A 25,845-nucleotide genomic window follows, 5' to 3' on the forward strand; every position below is an offset into this window, starting at 1 on the left:
ATAAGATATATTAAAGAATATAATATATATATATATACATATTTATTATTTGTACATGTTGATTAATTGCAATATGGAGTAATTTCTGGCATACATAAAAAATCAATGTAAAAATTAATCACATACAACTTTCTTTGTATAATTAATAGTAATCCTTTTTTCTTTTAAATACAGTTCAAGATATGCTCAAAAAATTACTCCGTGTCGCACTTGACAGAGTGTGTGAGGACAAAATATTATAATGAAAAACAATAATATATAAAACGAAATGACTCTCCATATTTTCTACACATAATCTTTGAGAAGCATTCTGATACTGTACATTCGTAATCATATACCTCACTCATTTCGTAAACTATCGTGATTTTAACTTTCATTTAATACATTTGCCTTTGCAATTGGTTGTATCCTTGGAAATTTTTTTAACATAGTATTAGCATATATATCTATATTTTGGAACTAATGTGTTTACAATATAAGTTAAAAATAATAAAAAATATATTACTATCACGTAATGAACAATGACTAAAATATGTTTCTCTATCACACAGTTGTAAAGTTGGATTTGTTTTGTAAAAATATTTCGTAAAGGAACATTTCATGAAAAAAGTTCTTTTATTTTTTTTTTGAAAATTATCTTCACGCACAAGAATTTGTACACACATATATCCCTGTTCCTAAATATTTATCTTCTTAAATTTGCTCAAAAATTTAAAAATCTTTTAACGATGATATGTAAAAAGTAAGATATCTAATAGTTCATCCACCTTCATATCTTAAGGATCAACCCTAATCCATATGCTGTTTATTTAAAAGGGTTTCTGATATTTGTGCATCTTAGAAATATTGTATAAAACAAATCACCGTACAAGATAAAAGTGTGATATTTAATCAATGATCCAATCGAAGTGTTTATGATATTAATCTTACGTTATTTTCCCAACTTATAAACGCTTGTTTAGTGAAGAAATCTATGCAGTTATCGCGTATGCATTTCATCTAAATGATCTCTAAGTATACTTTAAATATACGAATTACATCTGTAAGCTGCTTGGATGGGTGGTACATTGGTGAATATTACACATATACATTTATCCATTAAAATATAATTTTATATTTAAAGTAATCCATCGGAATATGTTCGTAAAAATGCTTCCGAGTATGTATTCGCATACGTGCGATCCGTCAGTTAAGTCCATTTAATTCACGAGCTTGGATGAGCTTCATTTATGTGATTTAACTTGTTAACAGAAAAAATTTAAGGAATCTACCCTTTTTTTAGTTACGTATATAACTTCTATCACAATACGTGAATATGGGTTTCAAGTTTCGCATTTATCTATCGTGTAAATTTAATTACTATAAAGATTGAAAATTTGATTATAGTTTTCCATACAATTGTGCATATGTTCTGAGATATAACATAGATTAAAATTACGCTCTTGAAAGAAACACATGCTCCATTTTTTTTAAATATGGAAGTATACCGTGAGTATACGTATTTTAAGTTCATAATATCAACTATCCACGCAGACTCATATAACAATTTCTTACAGAATATATCTGCGCAATAACTTTATCGCATAAATTTACTATGTTTCAACCATCAATCTAACAACTGGAAGGACTCTGATTCCATATTCATTGGATACAATCGTTTTTTTTTTATATTAGTCATTCCAGACAGTCCCAAAAAAACTTAACACAATAGGTTCCTATTAAAAAATTAATCAAGTCCTAACAAATTATAGGAGATCAAATTCAATGTCAACAGTCTCTAATCCCTTTCTCATATTAGGCAGAATTATTAGAAAACTTTGCCATACTGAAATTATTTATCGTCACATTATTTAAAGATTACTTTTTTATCTTCGTGCAACATATTGTATAGTTATTTGAAATTTTTTTTCATATTTAACAAGGAAGTTTGATAAGCATGGAATATGAAATTATTCACAATAGCATGAAAGGCACAATATCTTTTAAGAGAATAAAATATAATGTAGATTTAAAAACATATCTAGAACAAATTTTGTTGAACTAAAATTTCAATTAAAATCGTATAATAGTGCTCTATTTTTACTTATTTATTGACTCCTGTTCATTTCTGGTCAAAAATACCTTCTGCGCATCGATCACCGTTTTGCTTAAAGTTTAAGTAAAATCACTATCATTTATGGAATCATATATTAATGGAGAATTTTAGTCTTTGTGTGTGTGCTCAGTTTGGCGATATTTTACGATAATTTGCAAAATAAAAATAAGTAATGGATAACTAATAAACAAAACTGTTGTATAATTTTATTCAAGTAACACCAGATTCAACACAGCACACAAACTTGTGTATCCTAGTGTTGCAAGATTGCACTATTAACTGAGGCTGTAACATTACCAAAAATTTTCGAGGATACAGTTGTAGATGCATCTGTCATACTAGTAGTTAATGTACTGATAGTACTGTTAGAGAATATAGTGGAATTTAAAATAGTTGATAAAACACTGACGGTAGTATTTATCTTTGGTGTGACAGTTTCTAACATGGGTAAGGTGGAAGACACAGTATTTACTAAAATACTTGAGGTGGTACCATTATCCGGCATAACAGATAATTTTAATACCTTGTAACATACATCTTTTGCATGAACTGATGATAGTCCAAAACAAGTGTCCATCATATATGCTAATAATGAGCCAACTGTTAAACCTGTAGTATACGACAAAGTCATAATATTACCTGAAAAAGAAACATCGCAATGTTATATCAAATAAGGTGTTAAATTACAGCTAATAACAATATAAATACCAGCTAATTCGCGATGACTCTCTGGAACTTTAGTTGGTGCCTGCATCATTGGTACTGAACCAACAATACCATTTGTAACGCCAAGTAAACAAGCAAATAGTAATGGATAACCTTCACCAGAGAGAATTGCAGCACCTCTTGGCAATGCACAAAGTAAAAATAAAGGAATTAATATGGCTCTAGCACTTGCGAAATATAATAACTGTGTACGTTTCCATTCGTAAGGAATCAATGCAAGCATCTGAAACATTAAATAATGCAATATGTGGTTTGAAAACTAAAGCTTTTTTATCCTATTCGTGTTTACCTTTCCCAGTACATCAGAAGCATTAAATGCTGTCATCAGGATTACTGGCATCCATGATTTAAGTTTACAAGAGATTATTTCTGACATGATTCCAGGATACAAGCAGAGCGTCACAAAATATGCTATTCCAATACTGGCCATGTACGGGAATATTATTTTTGCCACTTCAAGTCTTGCAAGTAAACCCCCTTAGTAAAAGATTTTCATATTACTGGCGAATTTGTAGAAGTTACTAAAGAAAAAAGATGTTATACTTTTAATTTCAGTCCATGGTTTGTTAGTTTGAGTTCCATATGATCCTCTCATAACAACTACATCTTCAACTTTATATGTAGGACCAGTGCTACCAGGAGGATTTCCTGATGGCGCACCAGGTTCATACACAGGGTTACTAAATGAAAATGCTGAATATTGATTTGTCCCTAAAAATGACAAATTATTAACTTATTATTATAAACAAATATTTTTATTTAATCTACCAAAACAATCATACAGGGTGTTCGACAACAGGTGGGAGATTTTTTAAGGGGTGATTTTAGGAATCAAAATAAAACGAAAATCAAGAATGACGAAATAGCGTTTGCGGCTTTGTTTTCCAGGAATTAACGTTTAAAAATTCGAGTAAAAAGCGCCTGAAATCTGCAACCTGCCCAGCACCGACGACTGAACGTCAGGTCAGCAGGGGTAGGTACAGTCATAACCAAGAAGAGAAAGCCGAATGCTGCAGTACAGTATTGCTTCGAAATAAGCAACTGTTCAGTCCCGAACCACTTGCTTATTTCGAGGCAATTCTGTACCGAGAAACAGAATAGCACGAGGTAAGTTTTTACTATTCAATGATTCTTGGTTATAATTGTACCGACCCCTGTTGACCTGACGTTCAGTCATCGGTGCTGGGCGGGGTGCAGGTTTCAGGCACGTTTTATTCGAATTTTTAAACGTTAATTATTGGAAAACAAAGCCGTAAACGCTATTTCGTCATTCTTGATTTTCGTCTTATTTTGATCCCTAGAATCACCATTCACCAAATCTTTACCATTTAAATCAGTGCTTCCATTTGCAGCATCAGCCCCTAATGGACTAGTTTGAATTTTTAAAACTCCATATTGACCTTTCGAAGGATCACCAACTTGATCCAATGGATCCATCTATTCAGAAATACAATTGCATGTTAATTGGAGTAATTCATTGGATTCTATTAATAATTAAAACATACCAAACCAACATCTTCAGTTGGTTCCAGTGTAATTCGATTTCTTTCTTGGCATAATGTTATATAAAATTGCACGAAATCAGTCTTTCGGACTATTTGATGCAACACAAAGCACATAAGAATAGTAATATTTGATAGAACAAAATATACGCATGTATTGCTGCGCTCATCGTCGAGCAGGGACTTTGTTAAAAGCCGATTGACAGAAACCCAAAGACTAGCAAGACCTATAAAAAAAAAGTAATTAAACTGTTTCGTGGACAATTTAATTGATCGATATAAATTTATTTATACATACTTTCTCCAGTCATTACCGCCTGCGTATACTGGCTAGGAAGCATAGACGTGTACCCGTAAAAGCTTGATTGTTGAACTGTATACAAATTGAAATTTTGACAATAAAATACTCATTTGCAGGGAATTAATGATACCAGCAATTTTTACCTGTGCAACCAAGTGATGTTACCGCAACAGCAACTAAGTTAATAGTATAAGAAGTGCTAACTCCAAAAGGTTCCCACCAAACTTCGCAAATTATAACGAAAGTTAAAGTTACAAAGGAAACCAGATATCCTACAAATTAAATTAAATTAAGTGCAAGGTAAAAGGAATGTATATCTATCATTTTCATTTTTAAATCTTACCAAATGTTATTCGTGTGTTCAACGACAATGTTTCGACTAAAATATTATTTGCAAATACCGCGAAAAAAGCCATAATAATGTAGACACCTGACATATCGAATATTACAGTAGTTCCAGGATATCTTGCTTGAAAATAATCCACTGCTATGATAAAACTGTAAAGAACAAATTCTATATTTTAGCGCATAGAAAGATATTTTAACAAACAGGGTATAAATATATAATCGTAATTCAATATTTATTTTTAGCGTCCAGATTCAATTGTCTATAGCTCTACTTCTATACGCAAGATTAAAATATAAATTGCAAGTGCAAAGAGTGTATGATATTTAATTGCCGACACACAGAAGAAAGTCTTATTACGGCATGACCTGTTGTAAGGCAAGAGGAATCCTATACCGCCAAGTGTAAGAGCAAAGTAGATGAAGTTGGATTTGTCAACCGGTGGTGACAAATGAGTGAATCCATTAGAGAATTTGAATTCATTCATGCCTCTTGCTTTCCCTAATTGTACATAGCCCCGGCTTAAATTCTCATCCATGTTCGCCGTGATTGATGCGGAAGGACGAAACAGAACTATAACTGTTAATCGTTTTATGATCTCATTTTTTTTTTCGATGACTTTTGACTGTCAGGTTTTTCACAATAGTTGATCGAATAATACTGCTTCTCGCCGCACTTCTTGCCGATCTGTTAATTGCACCTGATCACTACCTTATTTATTTCTTTACGCAAAGCACAGACGTGTTTGTCCCGAGTTCAAGCGCATGCTTTGAAAATTTGCGGCATTGATTTCTGCGTGCGCATTTACGTCTCTTGTTACTGTTTTACCGGGAAATTTAACTAATAAGATTAAATTGTAAATACTTTGTAAAATGTATGGAACGCATTGATGTAAAAAAGTATTTCTAAGCTGAAAATGTTGCAGGAATACAGGGGCTGTTGCGTAACATCGTAACGTTGAATAGATTGAAGTTGTTATCCTAATCATTTACATATAATCAATGAAATATAGTAAAAAACTTGTAGCAACGTTTAGTCATCAGAAGAAGAATATATACATATATGTATAAAATATTGAATGAAATTTGTTATGCATATATGTATTATACATATGAGGATTTACTATATCGTTGAATATACTATACCGAGATAAGAAGCGCTTGCGCACTGCGTCATCTTATCACTTATGAATCAGCTGATGAGAAAGAAGTATTGTTGCCGAAGTTAAAGTAAAAATTACAAAATATGTCGCTAAACACAGCACACACTAATGGCGGTGTTCTTATACACGCTGGAGAATGGTAAGTTTGTAAAATAAATTTGTTATTGTTAGAAATATTTGTTCCACATGGTTTCGGCTGACGTTTTTGCAACGTAGTTACTGTCATGACCTTCCGAAAGCAATTTATCTTGTTATTATCAATAATTTACGTTCCCTAAATGATTGTAGTAATTAGTAGAATCATATTTGTTTCATGTTTGATACGATAAACACACTGTAAACGAATAAAATGTTTATTTATTTAGCATACTACTATTTTGCGACAATGTCACGATGGAATTTCATGGGCAAGACCAGCCAGAATTTATTGGTACCAAACGGGGACGGTTATACTTGACCACACACAGGATGATTTTTAATGCTAAAGATCAAAAGGAAAAGATGCAGTCTTTTAGTTTCCCATTTGTAACATTAAGTGAAGTTGAAGTGGACCAGCCTATGTTTGGTGCTAATTACATTAAAGGCAAATGCCGTGCTCAACCAAATGGCAATTGGGTCGGAGAATGTAAATTCAAATTGCATTTCAAGAGCGGCGGTGCGATAGAATTTGGGCAAGCTATGTTAAGAGCAGCATCAATGGGTAAATTTATAACACTTATGATTCATTAAATTTCTATACAATCTTGTATTGCGTTAATTTTATGATATATTCTTTATTTGTAGCTCAACGCAACGGTCCTGGATCAGATGCACCACCACCCTATCAACCACCAACATCAAATTGGTATGCTGCACCGCCACCTGCCTACCAAGCCGCACCAACTGGATATTATGGTTGGGTACCTCCAACTAACGTATTTCCAGAAGTGCCACCAGGTTAAATTCCATTTTTCTTCAATGCATTTTAAATGTTACTTCAATATTTTGTACTAATTAGCTGTACCACTTGTTTATTAATAAGTGTTATATGTTTTAGATACGAAGAATTTTTAATTCATATTGTAAATTACATATTAATTGTTACTCTATTCTATATTACTGTGTACTATTGTTTTATGTTTCATTATATAGCAAACACTGTATTTATGACGGATATGCCTCCTCCATATCCTGGTATAAATGCACCTTACCAAGGGTATGCAAGCAGCGCACCACCGCAAGGAGCATGGGGGAGTTCTACTCAACAATCTGGCTGGACACCACCGCAACAAAATGGAGCACCAGGGTGGGCTAATCCAAATTATAATGCCCAGCCAATGTCTCAAGCAGGTGCGTATCCAAATTATGGTCAACCACCACAATACAATAATTACTCATCAAATCCTCCGCCATATGCTGCCTATCCTCAAGGTGGTAATTACGCACAATCAGGTTATTATCCTCAACAAAATCCTTATAATCCTTATCCGCGCAATTACTAATGACATAAAAGATGTAATATAAATATTTTTTTTTTATACACGCATGTTAACATAACTTCTGTTTCATATACTGTGAATAACATTAAAAGTTTCAACAATGCTTTTTAGTTTATAACAAACAAAACACAATATACATTTACATGATAACATTTTTAAAGAAACATACAAATGCATATACTCCTTAATATTCTCTATAACACAATTTGAGATTACATGCTAATACAGTATACACATCGTAATAAAACTATTCAATTACTTTTAACTACTTTTTTTTATCAAATGTATTATAAATAATGAACAAATAATTACTTATTGTTGTCATGTATGATAATAAAGTATTATGTTTTTGTTGCCTTATTCTAGATTTATATAAATATTATAATACAACAAACAAATTATGTTATTAAAATTTAGTCAAATACAACTTGCTGTTTTTATTTGAACCCACCAATTTGACATATTGTTTTGTTATGGAATCATATTTTTTTTTATTAAGCAACTGAATAGTGGTACCATATTTTCTATTTTGCCTGACAAACCTGAAGGTTTTGAGTATTATGCAATATTGTTGCATAACAGGTTTGGTTGACCTGGAGTAAGGTTGACTTTCACTATGCTCAGTTATTATCTCATACTTGTCAGAGGTAGTTCAAAAATACGTGGAGTGGTATTATGAGTTCTCAGTAACTTATAACTTATTTTCTGATTTGTGTAAATTGTAAATAAAGTGGTTAGAATAATTAATTTTGTTTCTTACAATTAACAGCATTAAAATTATTGATTATTATTAACAAATGATTCAGGTTGAGCATTTGATAATAAAATACTATCCCTTTAAAAATACAGATCAATATTGTTTGAAAAATCTTACAATTTTATTATATTTTTAAAGCGAGTAATTAAGAATTTCTACTTGATTTATCTTGGAATTTCACTTTCATAATTGTTCAATGCCATTCTTTATTGCCTCTCTACAGCAAATGAAGATTTAAAAAATTAACTTGTAAATACATAAAGAATAAAGTACCAAAGTAATTATTTAATTTTTAATAAAAATTAAAAAAAAAACAATGCCAGACCGATTTAAATTTACCGCATCAAATATATATAAATGTACGTAATTTATATCAACAGTTGTAGCAAATCAATTTTATCAATTATATTTTATTAATGTTCTATTTTTCTGTTATTTTTACAGATGCAAAGGCAGCAGAAGCTGCTCAAAGTGCATATTATGATCCAAGCAGACCACAGTGTGCCTATGTTCCACCTCCTGCATACTATGTAAGTAATTTGGAACTATTATTTCAAAATTGAGATCTTATAATTTAATATGATGTTTTAGGAAAGTCCACCAAGTTTCCAGCAAGCAACAGAGAAAAAGGACCAGTAAAATTGCATTTTTGGAGTCTGAAAATAGTGGTGTAAATTCAACACTACTATTATCTAATTAGTATTATATGTATAATACGCTGTACTGCATAGATACAGGTATATGCATTCCATTTTAGATTTTGCTATGATGTTGTTTTGGTGTATGCAACTAAATGAAACCATATTTCTATATTTCCTATGCTATTCACACTTTTAATTACCATAATCTATTATATTGTTATGCTTCAAAATATACAAGTATTTATACTTACTATGTAGACTGTATAAATGATATATAAAAGAAACTATTGTTGTGTTTTGTGCAATGAAATAAATATATAAAATAAAAGTTATTGCATATTAATACGGGAATTGTATAATACGTTTTATTAAAAGTTATGGGAGATACACAGTATTTGTATATGTATATAGATATATGTAATTAAAAATAAATAACAATTAACTGCGTGCAATAAAATTTACATTAAACTCAAACAAAATTCTAATATATATATATAAATATTTTTTTTTTGACAGGAAGTAAAAATGCAATTTTTTGAAGAGATATATAGCACGTGTATTTAAATGTTTGTATATGTATAAAATTTCAAATATATATATATATAAAAATATCTTAATCATACAATTACCAACATTATTAAAGCACAAATTAGATCATTTATGGTAATAATATCAAATATTCATTCTTATGCAGACTAGTTTTTAATTATGGCAAAACTGATACATATGACAACTCATATGTATCCATAAATTATATAGAATGTCTTACAACAATTTAAATAAACGGACAATCGGATATATTCCAGAACTTGTATCAATCTGTCATAATTTCTTATGCACATAATTTAACATTTAAATACTGCTCTTTAACAGCACATTTTAAAGTTCAAGTTTTTTGTATGTGTATAAAAGTTTCATAAATATTCAACTAGATGTATAAATAATTTAATAAGGCAAAACATTTTGGATTTTACAATTTCATAGTATAAAAAAATACCATCTATATAGCATCTGGAGTTGTATACTACAAATGTTATTGAAGATACAAAGGGTATTGCCAATCTAGTGGCACAATCGGAATGAGTGTGGATTTACAATCTACATGAAAAAGCAAATAAAAAATTTATTAAAATTTATATATTTTAAAAATCCCGCCAAAAACAAGTGGCGCTATCTACAGTTTAGTGCACTAAATGAGCTTTTCGGTTTCGCCCCCAGAGGACGCTTTCATATACAGTGGCGGGTTTTTTTAAGATATAGAAATTTTTAACACTGATTTATTTAGCAATGAAGCCTCATATGTGGAAATATCACTCTATATTTTCGACTTACTTTTTCATATAGATTCATCCTCTGTCCGCCTGAGGCACCAGACTAGAGACACCTTATATAGAAGTTTACCCGTATTCAGAGGTGACTGTGAAACTGAAGCTTCCATCTTTAACGTAAGTGCCATGATACCAAATTCTTGTATCTAAAAGAACAATGTCTCCAGCATAAACAGTAAAATTAAAACGTGTGCAAACATTATCACATTCTGGTGTCGGAGCAACAGTCCAACTTTTATTGCCTATAATTTGTCCTTGCCACATGAGACGTGAGATGTAATCCAGCTATGAAAAAGAGAATAATTTTAATTAACAAAACTGTAATTTTAAAAATTAATTAACGATACAATTTATTATTCCTAGTATACGTACATGCATGATAGCACCTTCTTCGTATCCCAAAAAAACATAATTGGAATAAGGTACTTCTACATCTTCTGGCAAAAAATGAGGTAGACTATAATATTTTTTCATCGCATCCAAAACCTGAAGGTTGCAGTTTTTCCAACCAACATACCAGGGATCTTTTCCATTAAGTTGCAAGGCTCTTTCTTCGCTCATTGCAAAAACATCATGTAAATTAGTGAGATTACTTTTGAAATGTAAAAACTGACATTCATCTACTGAATCATAAGCACCATCAATATTTTCATATAAATCTTTGAAAAATTTCCAGCTAAATACCTTCGAAGCTGGCCAATGACTTGCAGCATTTTTTATCACCATAGGCCTAGAAGAATAAGCGTATCGCTTAAATTCTTCTCTAGTTAAATTTGGCAAGATCAAAGCTGAAGTAATACCACGACAATAATCACAATTTGATATTGGTCTTGTAAACTCCCATATGAAATAATTGTTAGGTATTAAGCATCTTGTTTCGCGAATACTTTTCATTACATCAATGTACAGGTATTTAAAAAATACGCTACAAAATATTGGTGTAAAAATGGCAAGCAGTACTTTCTTGGAACATACATAATGAAAATAAAAACTTCTCTTATGTTTTGCATCATTTTTTATGCCAATTGATTTCAGATCTGCTAGTGATGCACCTTGTTCCAGATAACTCTTATTTAAAGATAAGAAAGCTTCTTGTATATTTTCTAACAGGTTATCACCTTCTTCCATTACTAGTAGTATGAATAAATATTTAAGTAATCATTGATACTTAATTATTTGAAAATCTGTATGGATGTATTTATATCATCGATTTTCATAGTATATCAATTATAGGTGTTTAATTTGATGACAGTATTATTTCAGTCATCAATGATAAGAAAGTAATATTCATTACTTTGTGTTCCCTTTTTTTTCATTAAATTCAATAATTGTGCGTTATTCTTCAAACATACATTTCATACAACAGGGGAACACATGTTGTTACTTTGAACGGCATCAATGACACCATACACATAGGTATATGTATTTCTTCGAAATGTGTAGCTATACAATTCTCCTACTTTCATATATTACACATACACGAACACCGTGTTAAACCTTGAACCACTTATCTTTCACCGAAATGCGAAGCGTTACATCGATTATGCAACAAATAGAATCGTTTTCTGAATGATAGGAGTTCCTATGTTCTTTGATTCTTACATTTTCTTACGTAAAGTAAACGAAAGTCTGAAGGCCAGCTTACTTAGCTTCGAGTAATTTAAAACTTTAATAAGAAGTTTCCTGTTCATGTGTTGAACAGATGGGAGTGGATGCAGATGTTTTATACTTATGCGGGCAAGATACTTGATATCCAAGTACGAAATTTCAGAATAACGAATCATTTTGTATGGATATATAATTGAAAAAGAAAAAATAGGAACAAGACAATAAAGAAGACTTAAAATTATTTATTTTATCAAATCACACAACATGATGTACAAGTCTCGCTTAAACGGACATTGAAATAGTTTTTAAACGTGCAAATACTTATGAATTTAATGTAAATGTTACGATAGATGTTTGATTTGTCGTTTTTTTCATGATTTCCTTCTCAGTTGTACATATTACAGAGTATAAAATTTCATTTACAGCAGTTATAATACTAAAATTATATGGTATTAGCTTGCTTACGCCTGTTAAGACACAGTCTACTTCATTTTTTTTTTTTATTCAAATTTTGAGACGGACTTTTTTTTGACAATCTGTCTTGTATATAGGCCAATGTTAAAATGCATAGTAAATGTATTTATTTTAACAAGTTCGTTGTTTTCGTAAACAAATAATACGATTATGTTGAATTGCATCAACTCGTTTCGTGTCTGCGAACTATATTTCTGTATAGTAACAGTTTATTGCAACTCGGATAACGCGTAGAAACCGTATCCTTGTATTCTTGTTTTATACAGTGATAGGCAAAAGTAAGTAGACACTGTTCAAAATAGAATATCTCGGTTAAAATTGGACTAAATAACTTGAGGTTTTTTGAAAAGCTATAAAAATTAACTCATTAAAATATGTATACACATAACTTATGTGACTCTGTGAAAGACATATTTTAAATTTTCATTATGGGCTCACATAAAAAAGTTGAAAAATTACCGTTCATTATTTTTTTTCACGATTTTAACAAATTGTAATTTTTTAAAACGATGAAAATACATACTTTAGTGAATTAATTTTTATAGCTTGTCAAAAAACCTCAAGTTATTTAGTGCAATTTTAACCGAGGTATTCTATTTTGAACATTATCTACTTACTTTTGACTCTCACTGTATATAGGAAAATTAATTCTCGATTATTTTTCTTTTGCTAAGCATAACATTTACAAAAGGTATTTTGATGTTAAACATAAAATAAAATTTAAAATAATTTAATCGAATTTAAAAGTTGAAAAATAAAAAGTTGAATTATTTCTCGACGAACTTCAAAAGATTGTAAATGCAACATCATAACTTCTTTCTTCGTTTCCTCCTATAAATGTAATTTTACTTTAACGATTTAAATAAACGGAAAAAGTAAAGTTTGATGTGTTCGTTTAAACGATAATTTTGTTTCTAAGGTAATAAAATGTTTTTAATGTAAATGTATTTTATAAGAGTAAAAAACTTATTATATTTACAAATCTTATGTATAATCCAGAGAAATTGAAATTACAAATACAGCATTATTTTAATGTACAAAAGTTTTAAATAGTTGAGAAACCATAATGTTACGATAAACACATAATAATTAGAAAGCACGTTTTTTTCTAAATTTCAATTTGTCAATCTTATAAAACAACTGCCATTATTTTTCAATAAAATTAAAAATCATTTACCTAAACAATTTTCTTAACAAGAATACTTTTATTAGAACATATCAGTTATAATTCAACGCAAAATAAGTTATTACTTACTGTTAAAAATGTGTGACTAGTACAGTCGTGTTTGTATCAATGCTTACACCTGATTACACTTTGCTTTTGAAGAAACAGAAATTTCCATCAACGGTTGATCAGAAGTAGCACCATTTGCCAAGAATAGCGTCTTTTATAGCAGATATGTATTGCGCAGGAACCCAGTATATCCAATATCTTGAAGCTTCTGTTGGGCCTAGTTGTATAGCCTACAATTTTTAAGAGTATTTAAGTTTTAATGCTTATTCAAGTTCTAGTTATTACTCAAATACAAACCATAATGTGATATTCTGGATGATCATGAATTGGTTCGCTGTGTACACCTTTTATAGAATTCATAGGTATTTTGTCTGTTCTTTCTTTTGTACCGATCCATAGTTGATCTTGTTCCAATTTAAATGTTAATCTAACTTTACCACCAGATTTATTTAACATACCAGCCAATGGAAATTCTGGTAAAGGTTCCTAATTTTAATTGAATTAAATTAACAATGAAAATAATGATAAATAACTTGTATAAGTGATATATTTTAAAAATATCCTACCTTACTATTTAATATACCAGGCATGACATCTTCAGGGATACCCTTATCTAATACTTTCCTATGCATTTTCTGTTGAGATAAAGGTTCCTTATTTGTAGTGGAAGCAGCTTCATCCGAAAGATCTTGTTTCGTTGGAATTGACACAGCTAATACGTCGTCTAACTTTGATCCTACTACCATGACTTTGGCACCTTAAATGTATTGTACAAAACTTATAACAAATGTTTTACAACATAATTTAAAAGTCAATAATTTATTAAATTATCAACATTACCTTTTGTAACACCCAAACTTCTAAGTGTTTGTTCATCTTTGGCTAATCCTTTGATCATCACTTTCTGCATAGCTTGTGGCACAGATATGATGTTTTGAAGGTGCGCTTTTAATTCTGCCACAGTACCGTCAAGCGCAAAATTTACATTTATTCTCTGTTTGTTATAAATCACTTTAAAGTCTATATTCTCTTGTGATGAATTTTCTGAGGTAATTGAATTATCATTATCTTGTGTTTGCGAGTTTTGAACTTCAAGTTTTAATGCTGAATCCTTTGTTCCTATTGTTGAGTCCTCATTGGAATTCGTGTTTGATACTAATTCAGAACAAGATGTTGAGTTGAAAGAGTTGTCATTGCTTTCCTTTTTTGTAGCATCTAAAAAATATGAAGAGTCTATATGTTTCAGATATCACTTAAATAAGGTTATGTCAAAATACATATTTCCTAGACAATATGTAAAATGCATTTCACTACAAAAACTGATAAAATCTCATTACTGCACAATATTCGAAAGAATCTGAAAGAAGTTATGTATAAAATTTAAGCTGGAACAGCGATTGTTTTTATAAAATTAACTCAACGTATACAACAACCATTCATAATATTGTACAACATGATTTTTTAACAGGCAAATATTAATAGCAATCAAAATAATGAAAAATAAATGTAATGAGTGATAATGCAAAATATTTATTGGTTGGTAACTGTTAGTAAAAAGTATGAAAAATTGCCAAGCTAGTACGTACCGACGTACTCCATGATGAACTATATTTCGTTATCCAATCAAAACTATTGTAGGATGCGTTGCAGTTCCTGCTAATTCGTATTTGCAGTGATCCTTGGAATGACTTTCAAATTTTCAAACACACTCTAGAAATATAAATGAAAGTACATTTTTTATCTAAAAATCAAGGATCCAAAAGAATCAACGAATAAAGAATGCTGTCACGTTGATTTGATGTTCTTAATTCAACGCCAATTTAAACGACAAAGTACAAATTAAGGCGTGTTATACAATGAACTATCCGTTCTCCACATAGGCACAGTAGTTTTCCAAGAAGTGTAAATACGAGGAAGTATTTATATATATATGTAAAGTTTTATTCTTAGATTATTTATTGACAATATAATGGACCATTTTATACGCGTTATTTTAAATCACGATATTCAATAAGTTAATTGCTGTACTTATTACAATTTTGATGAACTGCGCAATGCTCAAGAATTAAATTTTTCTAAGGTCTGCTTATAAACTTCAAATTTCTGAACTCGTCTATTCAATATAAATCCGTAATTATCAATTATCGGTATATACACGAGTTCGAATTCGTAAATTTGAATAGCGTAAGGTGGCGCTGTAATCACAGATTGCCATCTTGTGCACCACATGACCTCGTTGCCGTGTCCCGTGACCAGCTCACGTGAATTTTGACAAATTCAAACGTTTTTGGTAGAAAAAAATGGATATTTTGGAGCAGCCCCTCGAACAACAGGATGTCAGGTAGTGTTTATGTTAAATATCGACTGGCTGATAATGCGAACACCTATCCCTCCTGTTTCGCTCGAGGTCTCCTCAAGGTCATCACGTAGTGCACAGTGCGCACTTACAAGACTTAGGACAACGGTCGTGGAAGTAATAGGCATAGACGTAACTCTATAGATAAGTTACATATCCATTCTTCAACATACCTACGCTTGTTTTACAGCACTGTTAACGCGAAGGATGACGGCGGCACGGGAATTGTTATTGAAGAAGCAGAAATCGTTGATTGCGAAGGTAAATACATTGCTCACAGTCTGAATTAACATTTGTCAAAACGTAGTACACTTTATACATTTACAATATTTTTGTAGGGGAAACTGTTGGAGAAGATGGGATGCGCTATCAAGAGACTCTAGCATATAGAGTGGTTCAAGTAAATGGCACTACTGCTGGCAATGAAATAGAACTACCAGTTACCCAACCAGGGAATAATACTGTACAGGTCCTAACATCCCCATTAAATGGCCAGTTTTATGTTATTGGAAATGCTAATGATGTTTTCACCACTGCACAAACTTCTAGATCGTTGGTTCCTAGAACTACTACTCTACAAATAGAGACACCAAGAAATTGTACCACCGTATTGAAAAAGGTACAAATTTATTATTTTCTTTAATAACTTGCGTTCAACCGTAGAAAAATTTCATTTTTAAACTTTTGTCCTATGTATTTTAGAGGGACGATAGAAGAAGAGCAACTCACAATGAAGTTGAACGCAGACGAAGAGATAAAATAAATAATTGGATTGCAAAGTTAGGAAAAATTATCCCTGAATGCAATACTAGTGCAAATGGTAATGGTAGCGGCAGTGGTGAAGGCAAAGCAAATTATGAAACTCAGGTATAGGATTAAAATTTGTAGTTAAATTTTATTAATATGAACATGTAAGCTAAGTAACATTCATTTTCTGTACAGAGTAAAGGAGGAATTTTAGCAAAGGCTTGTGAATACATAGGAGAATTACGAGCTGCTAATCAGGGATTGGGGCAATGCTTGCGCGACAATGAAAAATTACGGCAAGAAATAACTGCATTAAAGCAATTAGTTGCGCAATTGAAACGTGAGAATCTTCAACTAAGGTCACAGATATCATCCTCCTCCGCAGGAACCAATGTCGATGTCGTTCACTTGAGCCCTTAAAAAAATCTTTAATTTATAACACAGTGCTTCTTTTGTAAATATTAGGATATGTAAACTGACTTCACTGTCAGAAGAAGTATTTACTCTGATATTCGTCATATTTGAATTACATTTTCGAAAGTAAATCGCGTGGTCGTACTGGTATAGTCATAACTACTGCACGTATGTATATTTTTATATTCTGTTAATATTCTAATCGTGTTAAATAGAGCGTGATTTATTTTACATCAAAATTATACTTCGCTTTGGACGAAATCGGAATTCTTTCCACGTAATTTAATGAATTATTATATTTATATAATTTATAACTAGTTATGACTATTCCTCGCAGGACCTATTAAAAAATATTTTCTTTCAATGTGTGCATATGCATTGGATCGAATTACCTCGTGTACGTGAACGAGCCAAGGCTGTGAATATTGAACATTGATTTGAAATTTCTTGAACATACAATTTTAGGCAGCATAGCCGAAGTTGATTTAAAAGAAAAATTTTTGTTGCAATACGAAAAAAAAATTGCGATGCATAATACGGTGACTGAATCTTTACAGAGATCGTTAAATATTTTTTATTTTTAATACTGTTTTCACAAGTGTAGAGTAGGTACTTCATAAAATGATCTAGGGACTGAGAATGTAAAATAGATTAATCGTACACGTGTAGATGTGTATGTATATTTATATATGTATATATACACATATGTGTACATATGCATATACGTACGCGTATAGCAATAAACATATTTTTTTCAAACCAAGATTTTGAATGCTATGAAAATGCGTCAAAATAATTTTAAAAAAAATTACACTAATTTGTAATATATCGTTGATGTAAATATCGCGAGGTTATTGTTATATAATAATATTATTATTAAAATGAAATTTAATGAAATTTTCGTTACATTTATTTAAACACTGACAATAATCCTGAATAAAATTTGCATTCTTTTTATGTATAGCATTTATTTATTTTTACATATGATACAACGGAAATGTCGAAGTTACTAGAACACTGTTTGCAATTTGCAATGCCTTTATCTTTATATTCTCTTTTTATGATAAAAGGACCCTGCACCTCAACAGTTTTAACAGCTTGTTATCTTTTTTTTTTTTAACTTTCAGACTATTTCTCAACGTTTTAACCGTTAAAATAACATTTTCATGTAACGCTGCATTTATCACTTAACGCGTGTACATAATACACTATTATAATACAAGATTTAATACTTTTTAATTGAAAGTTTCATTTTTTGTAAAAAGCTACCATATCATCCATTGTTACAAGCGTATTGTTATACTTTTGTTTCTCAGAAAAAAAAAATATGTACGGATGAATGGAAAGCTTCTTACCATGTTTTTTCGCTTATTTGACACATACGTACAAATGTTTCCACAATTATGTTCCATTTGTACTAAATAAAATAACAGGAAGCTTAATTCTCCAGGCAACTTATCTTCTCTTGGACATTTTGAACTAATTACATACAACTTTCTTTCAAGATTTTGAAAACTTATTACAGTACTTAATACACATTTTGTATAAGCTGGAAATGCATTTAAGGACGTCCCACACTTTATTATTTCAACCATCACGTATTATTTTATATTAAGTATTCAGTTAATACACATAAGAATTATAGTAAATTTTATATTTGTAACATTTTATGTACAAGTTTCTTGTAAGTATTGAAACTAATATAACAGTTTAATGCATGATACGTGATTACGAATACTCGTTATACTTCTCTGCAGTAGATCCAGGACATCCTTAAATGACCAGCATATAAGGTTCCTGAACATACAGAAATTATGTTCGTGTTATTGTTTCTGACAATTAATCTTCTAGATTTCTAAATGCTTGTTGAATATCCTCGTGCAATTGGTCGAAATCAGCTCTGATTTTGGCTTCGCCGTCTTTCACTGGATCCTGAAACAATAAAATATATATTAATTCCGTTTCTATTAAAATATACATATGGTTAAAAAATAATATTTACCTTGAATTTCATGGAACTCAATTGATAGAGAATATTACCCATACTATCTCTAATAACGTTCCATGTTATTTTATTATCTGATTGCGCCGTAGATTCGACTGCGTGCCTTGCCATGTCGTAAAATGCGATCATGTTTCTCAACATTCCCACAGTTTTATAGAATGGGCAGAAACGATCATATGGCGAATAGCTATAAAACACGGTAAGTAATTAATACTATTATCCTTAGATATGTTTAGTACTAAGAAAAATAATTGATACCTGTTTTGTTGTAGGAAGTCATCTTTGAGAAGTTTTGCAACCTCCAGAGTAATTTTATCCGTTTCAGCGAGAGAAGCTTTACCAACTAACTGTACAATTTCTGACAGATCTTCCTCTTCTTGTAAGATTTCCTTAACTTTGGTTCTCAAAGGTACGAATTCTTGGAAATTTTTATCGTAGAAGTCATCTAAAGCTCGCAGGTATTTACTGTATGAAATAAGCCAATTGATAGATGGGAAATGTTTGCGCTGAGCGAGTTTCTTATCAAGACCCCAAAACACCTACAAAAATCAAATATACAAATATTTTCAAATATACCTTATTAAACAGGTATTCAATTATAAATTCTTTTCTTCTTTCAGTACCTGCACGATACCAAGAGTTGCACTGGTAACGGGATCAGAGAAGTCACCACCAGGCGGTGATACGGCACCCACTATACTAACAGAACCTTCGCGATCAGGATTACCTAAACATTTTACTCTGGAAATAAGAAGTTTCATATTAATATACATTAAATCAAAACGTGTAATCATTTATTCCTGAAACTAATTATATAAAAATGAAAACTACCTTCCTGCACGCTCGTAGAAACTGGCAAGTCGAGCTCCAAGATAAGCAGGATAACCAGAATCGGCAGGCATTTCAGCCAATCGACCAGAAATCTCACGAAGAGCTTCTGCCCAACGTGATGTTGAATCTGCCATCATGGATACATTGTAACCCATATCTCTGAAGTATTCTGACAACGTGATACCTATAAAACAAATCATTTTATTTGTGACTTTCTTACATAACAAATCAAGAATGAAATGTTTAAATCATTCACTGCACACGTACCGGTGTAAATTGATGCCTCACGAGCAGCCACAGGCATGTTTGAGGTATTAGCAACCAAAGCTGTACGTTTCATAATGGACTCGGTAACACCGTCAATTTCTACAGTTAGTTCAGGGAAATCACGAAGTACCTCAGACATTTCGTTACCACGTTCTCCGCAACCAACGTAAATGATGACATCGGAGTTTGAGTACTTTGATAAAGCTTGCGAAATAACAGTTTTACCACAACCGAAAGCTCCTGGAATAGCAGTTGTTCCACCTTGGACGCATCTATAATTTTATAAACATCCTAAGCATTTGTTTTATTTATTAATAAATACGTTTAAGTAACAAATTAAACTCCTACGGGAAAAGAGAATCCAAAACTCGTTGGCCAGTGAGTAGGGGATGATTAGCTGGCAATTTTTCAGTCACCGGACGCGGTTGACGTACCGGCCATACCTGAAGCATGCTATACTTGTGTCTATCGCCATCAAATTCTGTCTCCAAAACAATATCCTGCAAAATACAGCAGCAAAGTGTTACATTCACCATATTATTATAGTTTAATCGCTTGCCTATCATCGCATAAACTTACGTTAACTGTATAGTTTCCAGGAGGTGCAATGAAAGTAACAGTTCCTTTACTTTTGGGAGGTAAAATCATTTTATGTTTCACTAACGTATTTTCATAAACTATGCCAAACAGATCTCCTCCGGTAATGTGGCTACCATTCTTTATATTGGATGGATTAAACTCCCAACTAGCGGTTCTTGATAAAGCTGGTATATTAATACCTTTTGGGATATAAATTGAGCCTGTAAGCTCATTGATATCTTTCAACGGTCTCTGAATACCATCAAAAATACTTCCAAGGATACCAGGCCCAAGTTCTACAGACAATGGTTTTCCTGTACGTAGGACAGGATCTCCTACAGTTACGCCACTGGTTTCTTCGTAGACCTATGTAATAAAAAAAGTAAGTATATAAATGATATAATATTAAAACATATCTGTAATTATAGAACATATACAGTACCTGAATGGTAGCCATGTCACCTTCTAAACGAATAATTTCTCCTACCAGTTCGTAATATCCTACTCTCACTAGTTCGTACATAGCTGATCCTGCCATCTTCTCAGCAGTGACAACTACAAGGTAAAATTATATCACAATAACGAATGAGCTTAGTTATAAAGTAAATTATGAAATTATTTACTAACCAGGACCAGATACAGCATATACATAGCCAAATTTGGTTTCCCTCTCCTCGTTACTAATCTTTGATAACCCACGGCTTGTCATCGTGAATTTTTATTCAAGTAAAACCAACAAATAACTGAAAGCATAAAGTAGCAAATAGAATTTGGAACATTTAATTAATAAAAAAAATACAAAGTATTTATGATAAAAGCTTCTGATAAACTTAATCTTTCGATATGGAATAAATATTGCGATCCATAAAAGTTTAATTTTACCAGAAATCAAATAAAAAAGAATAGAGTGTTAATCTGTAACGTGTAATCGTGAAGATTAGCTTAAACTCACTTCACTCTGACATGTAATCAACAATAATTCATCTCATGCTAATAAAAATGTGACTAAAGGAACATAGAAATTGACGATCGTGAGCGCTTTATTTGAATAAAGTGTTTTTACAAATATCTCGTGTGAATTTCTCGTTTGAAATTAGCAAAAAAATTGATGTCAACTATCACATCCATTCATTGTAAAATTCACGTGAGCAGTTCATTTAAAAAGTAGGCGTAGCCCTCTTCGAGCCCGCGAGACGTCTGCTGTCTTCACAGAATATCGATTTTAAACGAGATATTTGTCATCGATCGTGGATATAGAACAATTTAATTCGGTTTCGGTGAATTTTTCTATATTAAATATAATAGATAAATTTTATCGTTGATCGAAAAACGATGGCGCATTCAAACTGGTACGATCGATACTATACGCGCCAGTCTTTCTGCAAAAATCTCAGATATCTTTTATACAATATGAAATTGTTATAATTGTATCGGATATATAGTAAATCAGAAAACACCCAGCTCACCTACAGTCAATTAAATAAATGACAGTAAAAAAACTTACGAGACGTGAAACGTATCGAAGTAAGTCACCCTACAACAGCAAGTCAAGCTACACAAGTCGAGCCTGGCTGCTATCACAAGACAGGTCAGCTGACTGAAATGCATGCTCGTTTTCAATTATCAGAATTGAAGCACGATTTACACATGAACGACATTCTTACTGTTTTAACATTTCGTTAAAATATTGTAACTTTGTATCAGATGTTTTAAGAGAGATTTGATCAGCCTAATCATCTTGAACTGCAATGGTAATTTAAAGTATGGTTTAACAGATTAAATTTGTTTAACTGTAGAACTAGGGCCGGCCCTGGGCCTAGGCAGACGAGGCGGCCGCCTAGGGCCCCTCAAGGTCCAGGGCCCCCATAAGACGATTTTGCGTCTAAGAATGCAAAAAGAGTAATGTTTACTTGAATATTAATCAATGCAAATACAAATCTAAATTAATTATACAAGCTTTAATGTTAATTTTATAAATTTTATTTGAGGTACTTTTTGTGAAGGGGTCCTTTTTCGGAGCTCGCCTTGGACATCCTAAATCTCAGGACCGACCCTGTTTATAACATAAAGTTAATTTGAAATTAAACAGTTTTGAAAACTGAAATAAAATACTTATATATTCATGTTTTAATACCAATATACTCAAATATTTGTCGTGCGCGCGCATAATTACAAATTTCGTATATACTAAATCCTGAGCGCGATACTGGCGAAAGCTAGTTAAAAATAGAAATAGTCAAGGTAATTTAAACTTGATTATTATCATTATTACAGACTGTACATACACACTTGAATGGGAATTATAAATATATAATGAAAGTAAATATTTGACGAACACAAATTAATTGGCCCAAAATGGCGTTTTGAAGGGGGGGATGAAAAAAATTTTGACGAAAAACAAAATTGAAACAACTTAGAAAGTACTATCTATATAGTACGAGATCTATGGATCTTCCGAAACATTTACTTACACGAATACAGTTACATAATCTACCTAAAACTATCTATATATGTGTTTGTTAGCTACGTCTGTATATATTCTCTAGCTCTGAGTAAGAATATCATTTGAGCGTCAGAATTGCGTACACAGCCGAGGAATTGACTTCCTTTGTCGCGTTGCTATTTTATCGTTCTTCATTCCTGTTGAAACCTAGTAATCATCTGTAGAATTTGATCAGCGTACAATTTCGAAGTTTTGTTTCAGTGATTGTTGCTAGCTCTAACTAGTTGTTTTGTTTTTATTTGGTGATTATCCATTTTTTAATAAGATGGAAATGGAAAAATTACAGGAGTTTATGGAATTGCTTGGTCGATTAAAGGTAAGTTGTTAATGATAGGAAGACTTTTTTTTCAAGGCAACATCATGACAAATATAAATTCATAGTTTTGAACGCGTGATCTTGCTCGTGTATATGTATATCTACGCCTATGTCAAATGTTCTGTTTTGGCATTCTCAGTCTAGTGCAATCAACATAATTTTGTGCAGTTAATAATGTTTGTTGCTATATAATATTTATTATATAACGATATCTGAAAATCTCTTAATGTTTGTGGAAAAAGTAGATATTGTATTTATCTTTTGTTATTTGAGAATTTTGGTAACTTAAATTAATTAATGTACATATAATTCATACATAAGTATTTGGGAATAAAATTTAAAAAAATGATTAACTTATCTAAATGATTAAATGATCCCTTCTTTTATCATATGTCAATTGTTATTTTATCTTTTATCTTAATTGAACATAGTGCATTTTTATTTTTAATCAAAATTATCTTTTATAATGCCTTAACAAAGCTGGTCTTTATGCTCTATTAGTATTTATGATAAAAGTAGTTTTAGAACATTTAATAACTGTGTTTGTGATTTTAGCATATGAAAAGAACAGGATGGGTAATTAGAAATATTCCTGAACCAGAAACAATAGCTGGCCATATGTATAGGATGGCAATGCTTTCATTCCTAGTGGATAATAAAGAAAATTTGGATAAAGTCAAGTATGAAATGGTATTACTGATATTGTTTGTCAAAAATTGATGATCATCAAAACCTTATATTTCTAAATTATTCTTTGCCAACTATAGGATCATGCAGATGGCTTTAATACATGACTTAGCAGAATGTATTGTGGGAGACATAACACCTCACTGCGGTGTACCACTTGAAGAAAAACATAGGAGAGAGGATGAAGCTATGGAGGATATCTGTAAATTGTTGGGGGATAAAGGTCCTATGATATTAGAAATGTTTAGAGTAAGCATTATTAACTTATATCTTACATCCTATTTTACATCTATAAAAGTGTAGTGCACTTTATTTCATTATTGTTTTCTCTCAAATTTGATTTACAGGAATACGAAAAACAGGAATCACCAGAAGCGAGATATGTTAAGGATTTGGATAGATTAGATTTAATCATGCAGGCTTATGAGTATGAAAAGAGAGACAATGTTCCTGGAGAGTTGGAGGAATTTTTTGTTGCAACTAATGGAAAGATTAGACATCCTTTTATTAATAAAATAGCTTGTGAAATTACTGCAAGAAGAGAAGCTCTATGTCACAATTCAACTAGTTCGAAATGAAAAAAAAATTAAAGTTGTCAAAACAAAAATGAAAAAGTACAATACTAATTTAGCCAATTTTTTCATCTTTCATTTGTCAAAACTTAATGAACAGTAACATACAAGTTATAATACTAAATTTTCATTGCACAGTCGTAAATAATCCGAAGAAAAATATTATAAATTTTATAATTATTCGGTTAGCTTGGTTTTATAATGATGTGACATTTTTACAGAAAATAAAGATTACCTTTGTGGCCTTTGAATGGCTTTTAAAATAATATATTTCAATAGTGCAATATTAATCTTTATTTTCTGCAGAAATCAAATTAATTAAGAAGTTATGGTAACCTTTAATTGATAACATTCATAACAAAATTATCAAATACCACTTGTTACATTGGAATAATCCTAGTTTTAAAGTATAATATTATATATTTAAAAAAAAACAAAGTTCTTTTAATTTGTTACAATATATTTGATTTTACAGGTTTTTTTTGTTGAGTGAAATTTAATAAGTGAGAATAAGTTTAAGATCATGTTTAAGTATTTTAAGTTTGTGGTAATATGAACAAGTTTATAAGTAACCAAATATATTTGTTATTTGACAGATAGTTACCATACGAAACGTTTATCAGTTAATTTATTATTATTACTATTATTTATTTATGAAAGTAAATAAAGTTTTCTAAAGTAAAATGATGTTCTGGTCTTTATGTCCCTGTAATTGATGTATCAGTTATACATTATTTAATATTAACTTTAAAAGTATATTTGTGCTTTATGTGATTATTATAGCTTTTTATCAGTTGCAAGGCGCAAATTGTCGGCATATATTCATTGCACGTGTACGTACACTGTATATACACAAATTTAAAGGTATACACAGATTTAAAGGTGTACTCAATTACTCAATCGACGCACCTTTTCT

At 31.0% G+C, this 25,845-nt stretch overlaps 7 protein-coding genes across 15 annotated transcripts; 3 read left to right on the forward strand and 4 right to left on the reverse strand.

The window, feature by feature from the left end:
• Positions 1 to 40: 40 nt before the first annotated feature.
• On the reverse strand, positions 41 to 6,246 carry Ent3 (equilibrative nucleoside transporter 3). 2 transcript variants are annotated; one of them, XM_076689996.1, is made up of 10 exons: positions 6,116 to 6,246; positions 4,968 to 5,122; positions 4,768 to 4,896; positions 4,622 to 4,696; positions 4,327 to 4,550; positions 4,147 to 4,258; positions 3,365 to 3,532; positions 3,111 to 3,298; positions 2,804 to 3,044; positions 41 to 2,734 (listed from the first exon to the last, which is right to left on the reverse strand). In XM_076689996.1, the coding sequence occupies exons 2-10, from the start codon at positions 5,059 to 5,061 to the stop codon at positions 2,349 to 2,351; spliced, it is 1,617 nt and encodes a 538-aa protein (XP_076546111.1). In that variant the 5' UTR covers positions 5,062 to 5,122; positions 6,116 to 6,246; the 3' UTR covers positions 41 to 2,348. The 2 variants fall into 2 exon arrangements, with proteins under 2 accessions (XP_076546111.1, XP_034178589.2); XM_034322698.2 differs by lacking the exon at positions 6,116 to 6,246 and adding an exon at positions 5,339 to 5,742 and having other exon boundaries at positions 42 to 2,734.
• On the forward strand, positions 6,130 to 9,284 carry Wbp2 (WW domain binding protein 2). 2 transcript variants are annotated; one of them, XM_034322840.2, is made up of 6 exons: positions 6,130 to 6,271; positions 6,498 to 6,832; positions 6,916 to 7,068; positions 7,264 to 7,461; positions 8,812 to 8,897; positions 8,959 to 9,284. In XM_034322840.2, exons 1-6 carry the CDS (start codon positions 6,216 to 6,218, stop codon positions 9,004 to 9,006), a joined length of 876 nt encoding a protein of 291 aa, XP_034178731.1. In that variant the 5' UTR covers positions 6,130 to 6,215; the 3' UTR covers positions 9,007 to 9,284. The 2 variants fall into 2 exon arrangements, with proteins under 2 accessions (XP_034178731.1, XP_034178722.1); XM_034322831.2 differs by lacking the exons at positions 8,812 to 8,897; positions 8,959 to 9,284 and having other exon boundaries at positions 7,264 to 7,649.
• A 1,121-nt stretch (positions 9,285 to 10,405) lies between these two features.
• On the reverse strand, positions 10,406 to 11,464 carry LOC117603545 (uncharacterized). The gene is made up of 2 exons (XM_034322818.2): positions 10,709 to 11,464; positions 10,406 to 10,621 (listed from the first exon to the last, which is right to left on the reverse strand). Exons 1-2 carry the CDS (start codon positions 11,462 to 11,464, stop codon positions 10,406 to 10,408), a joined length of 972 nt encoding a protein of 323 aa, XP_034178709.2.
• Positions 11,465 to 12,170: 706 nt separating this feature from the next.
• On the reverse strand, positions 12,171 to 15,710 carry LOC117602879 (ubiquitin domain-containing protein UBFD1). Of its 4 annotated transcripts, none has more exons than XR_004581090.2 (6): positions 15,086 to 15,122; positions 14,493 to 14,867; positions 14,219 to 14,409; positions 13,950 to 14,138; positions 13,674 to 13,882; positions 12,171 to 13,249 (listed from the first exon to the last, which is right to left on the reverse strand). XR_004581090.2 is itself a non-coding variant. In XM_034321659.2 (6 exons), exons 2-6 carry the CDS (start codon positions 15,249 to 15,251, stop codon positions 13,772 to 13,774), a joined length of 879 nt encoding a protein of 292 aa, XP_034177550.2. In that variant the 5' UTR covers positions 15,252 to 15,362; positions 15,688 to 15,705; the 3' UTR covers positions 12,171 to 13,771. The 4 variants fall into 4 exon arrangements, 3 of the variants coding, with proteins under 3 accessions (XP_034177550.2, XP_034177465.2, XP_034177343.2); XM_034321659.2 differs by lacking the exon at positions 15,086 to 15,122 and adding exons at positions 15,239 to 15,362; positions 15,688 to 15,705 and having other exon boundaries at positions 12,171 to 13,882; XM_034321574.2 differs by lacking the exon at positions 15,086 to 15,122 and adding an exon at positions 15,239 to 15,710 and having other exon boundaries at positions 12,171 to 13,882.
• A 136-nt stretch (positions 15,711 to 15,846) lies between these two features.
• On the forward strand, positions 15,847 to 17,706 carry LOC117603038 (upstream stimulatory factor 1). Of its 2 annotated transcripts, none has more exons than XM_034321780.2 (5): positions 15,847 to 15,993; positions 16,199 to 16,269; positions 16,347 to 16,627; positions 16,711 to 16,875; positions 16,951 to 17,706. In XM_034321780.2, the coding sequence occupies exons 1-5, from the start codon at positions 15,953 to 15,955 to the stop codon at positions 17,173 to 17,175; spliced, it is 783 nt and encodes a 260-aa protein (XP_034177671.1). In that variant the 5' UTR covers positions 15,847 to 15,952; the 3' UTR covers positions 17,176 to 17,706. The 2 variants fall into 2 exon arrangements, with proteins under 2 accessions (XP_034177671.1, XP_034177754.1); XM_034321863.2 differs by having other exon boundaries at positions 15,851 to 16,125.
• A 450-nt stretch (positions 17,707 to 18,156) lies between these two features.
• LOC117602813 (V-type proton ATPase catalytic subunit A) lies at positions 18,157 to 22,480 on the reverse strand. The gene is made up of 11 exons (XM_034321334.2): positions 22,356 to 22,480; positions 21,479 to 21,594; positions 21,294 to 21,406; positions 20,852 to 21,217; positions 20,621 to 20,772; positions 20,273 to 20,544; positions 20,006 to 20,189; positions 19,798 to 19,915; positions 19,433 to 19,713; positions 19,172 to 19,361; positions 18,157 to 19,101 (listed from the first exon to the last, which is right to left on the reverse strand). Exons 2-11 carry the CDS (start codon positions 21,558 to 21,560, stop codon positions 19,009 to 19,011), a joined length of 1,851 nt encoding a protein of 616 aa, XP_034177225.1. The 5' UTR covers positions 21,561 to 21,594; positions 22,356 to 22,480; the 3' UTR covers positions 18,157 to 19,008.
• An 874-nt stretch (positions 22,481 to 23,354) lies between these two features.
• Positions 23,355 to 25,613, forward strand: LOC117611174 (5'-deoxynucleotidase HDDC2). 3 transcript variants are annotated; one of them, XM_034339172.2, is made up of 4 exons: positions 23,355 to 23,670; positions 24,226 to 24,350; positions 24,438 to 24,606; positions 24,705 to 25,613. In XM_034339172.2, exons 1-4 carry the CDS (start codon positions 23,620 to 23,622, stop codon positions 24,933 to 24,935), a joined length of 576 nt encoding a protein of 191 aa, XP_034195063.1. In that variant the 5' UTR covers positions 23,355 to 23,619; the 3' UTR covers positions 24,936 to 25,613. The 3 variants fall into 3 exon arrangements, with proteins under 3 accessions (XP_034195063.1, XP_034195130.1, XP_034195025.1); XM_034339239.2 differs by lacking the exon at positions 23,355 to 23,670 and adding an exon at positions 23,713 to 23,846; XM_034339134.2 differs by lacking the exon at positions 23,355 to 23,670 and adding an exon at positions 23,882 to 23,950.
• Positions 25,614 to 25,845: the final 232 nt, after the last annotated feature.

The sequence above is a fragment of the Osmia lignaria genome, chromosome 9 (genome assembly GCF_051020975.1).
Source record: "Osmia lignaria lignaria isolate PbOS001 chromosome 9, iyOsmLign1, whole genome shotgun sequence".
Lineage (NCBI taxonomy): Eukaryota > Metazoa > Arthropoda > Insecta > Hymenoptera > Megachilidae > Osmia > Osmia lignaria.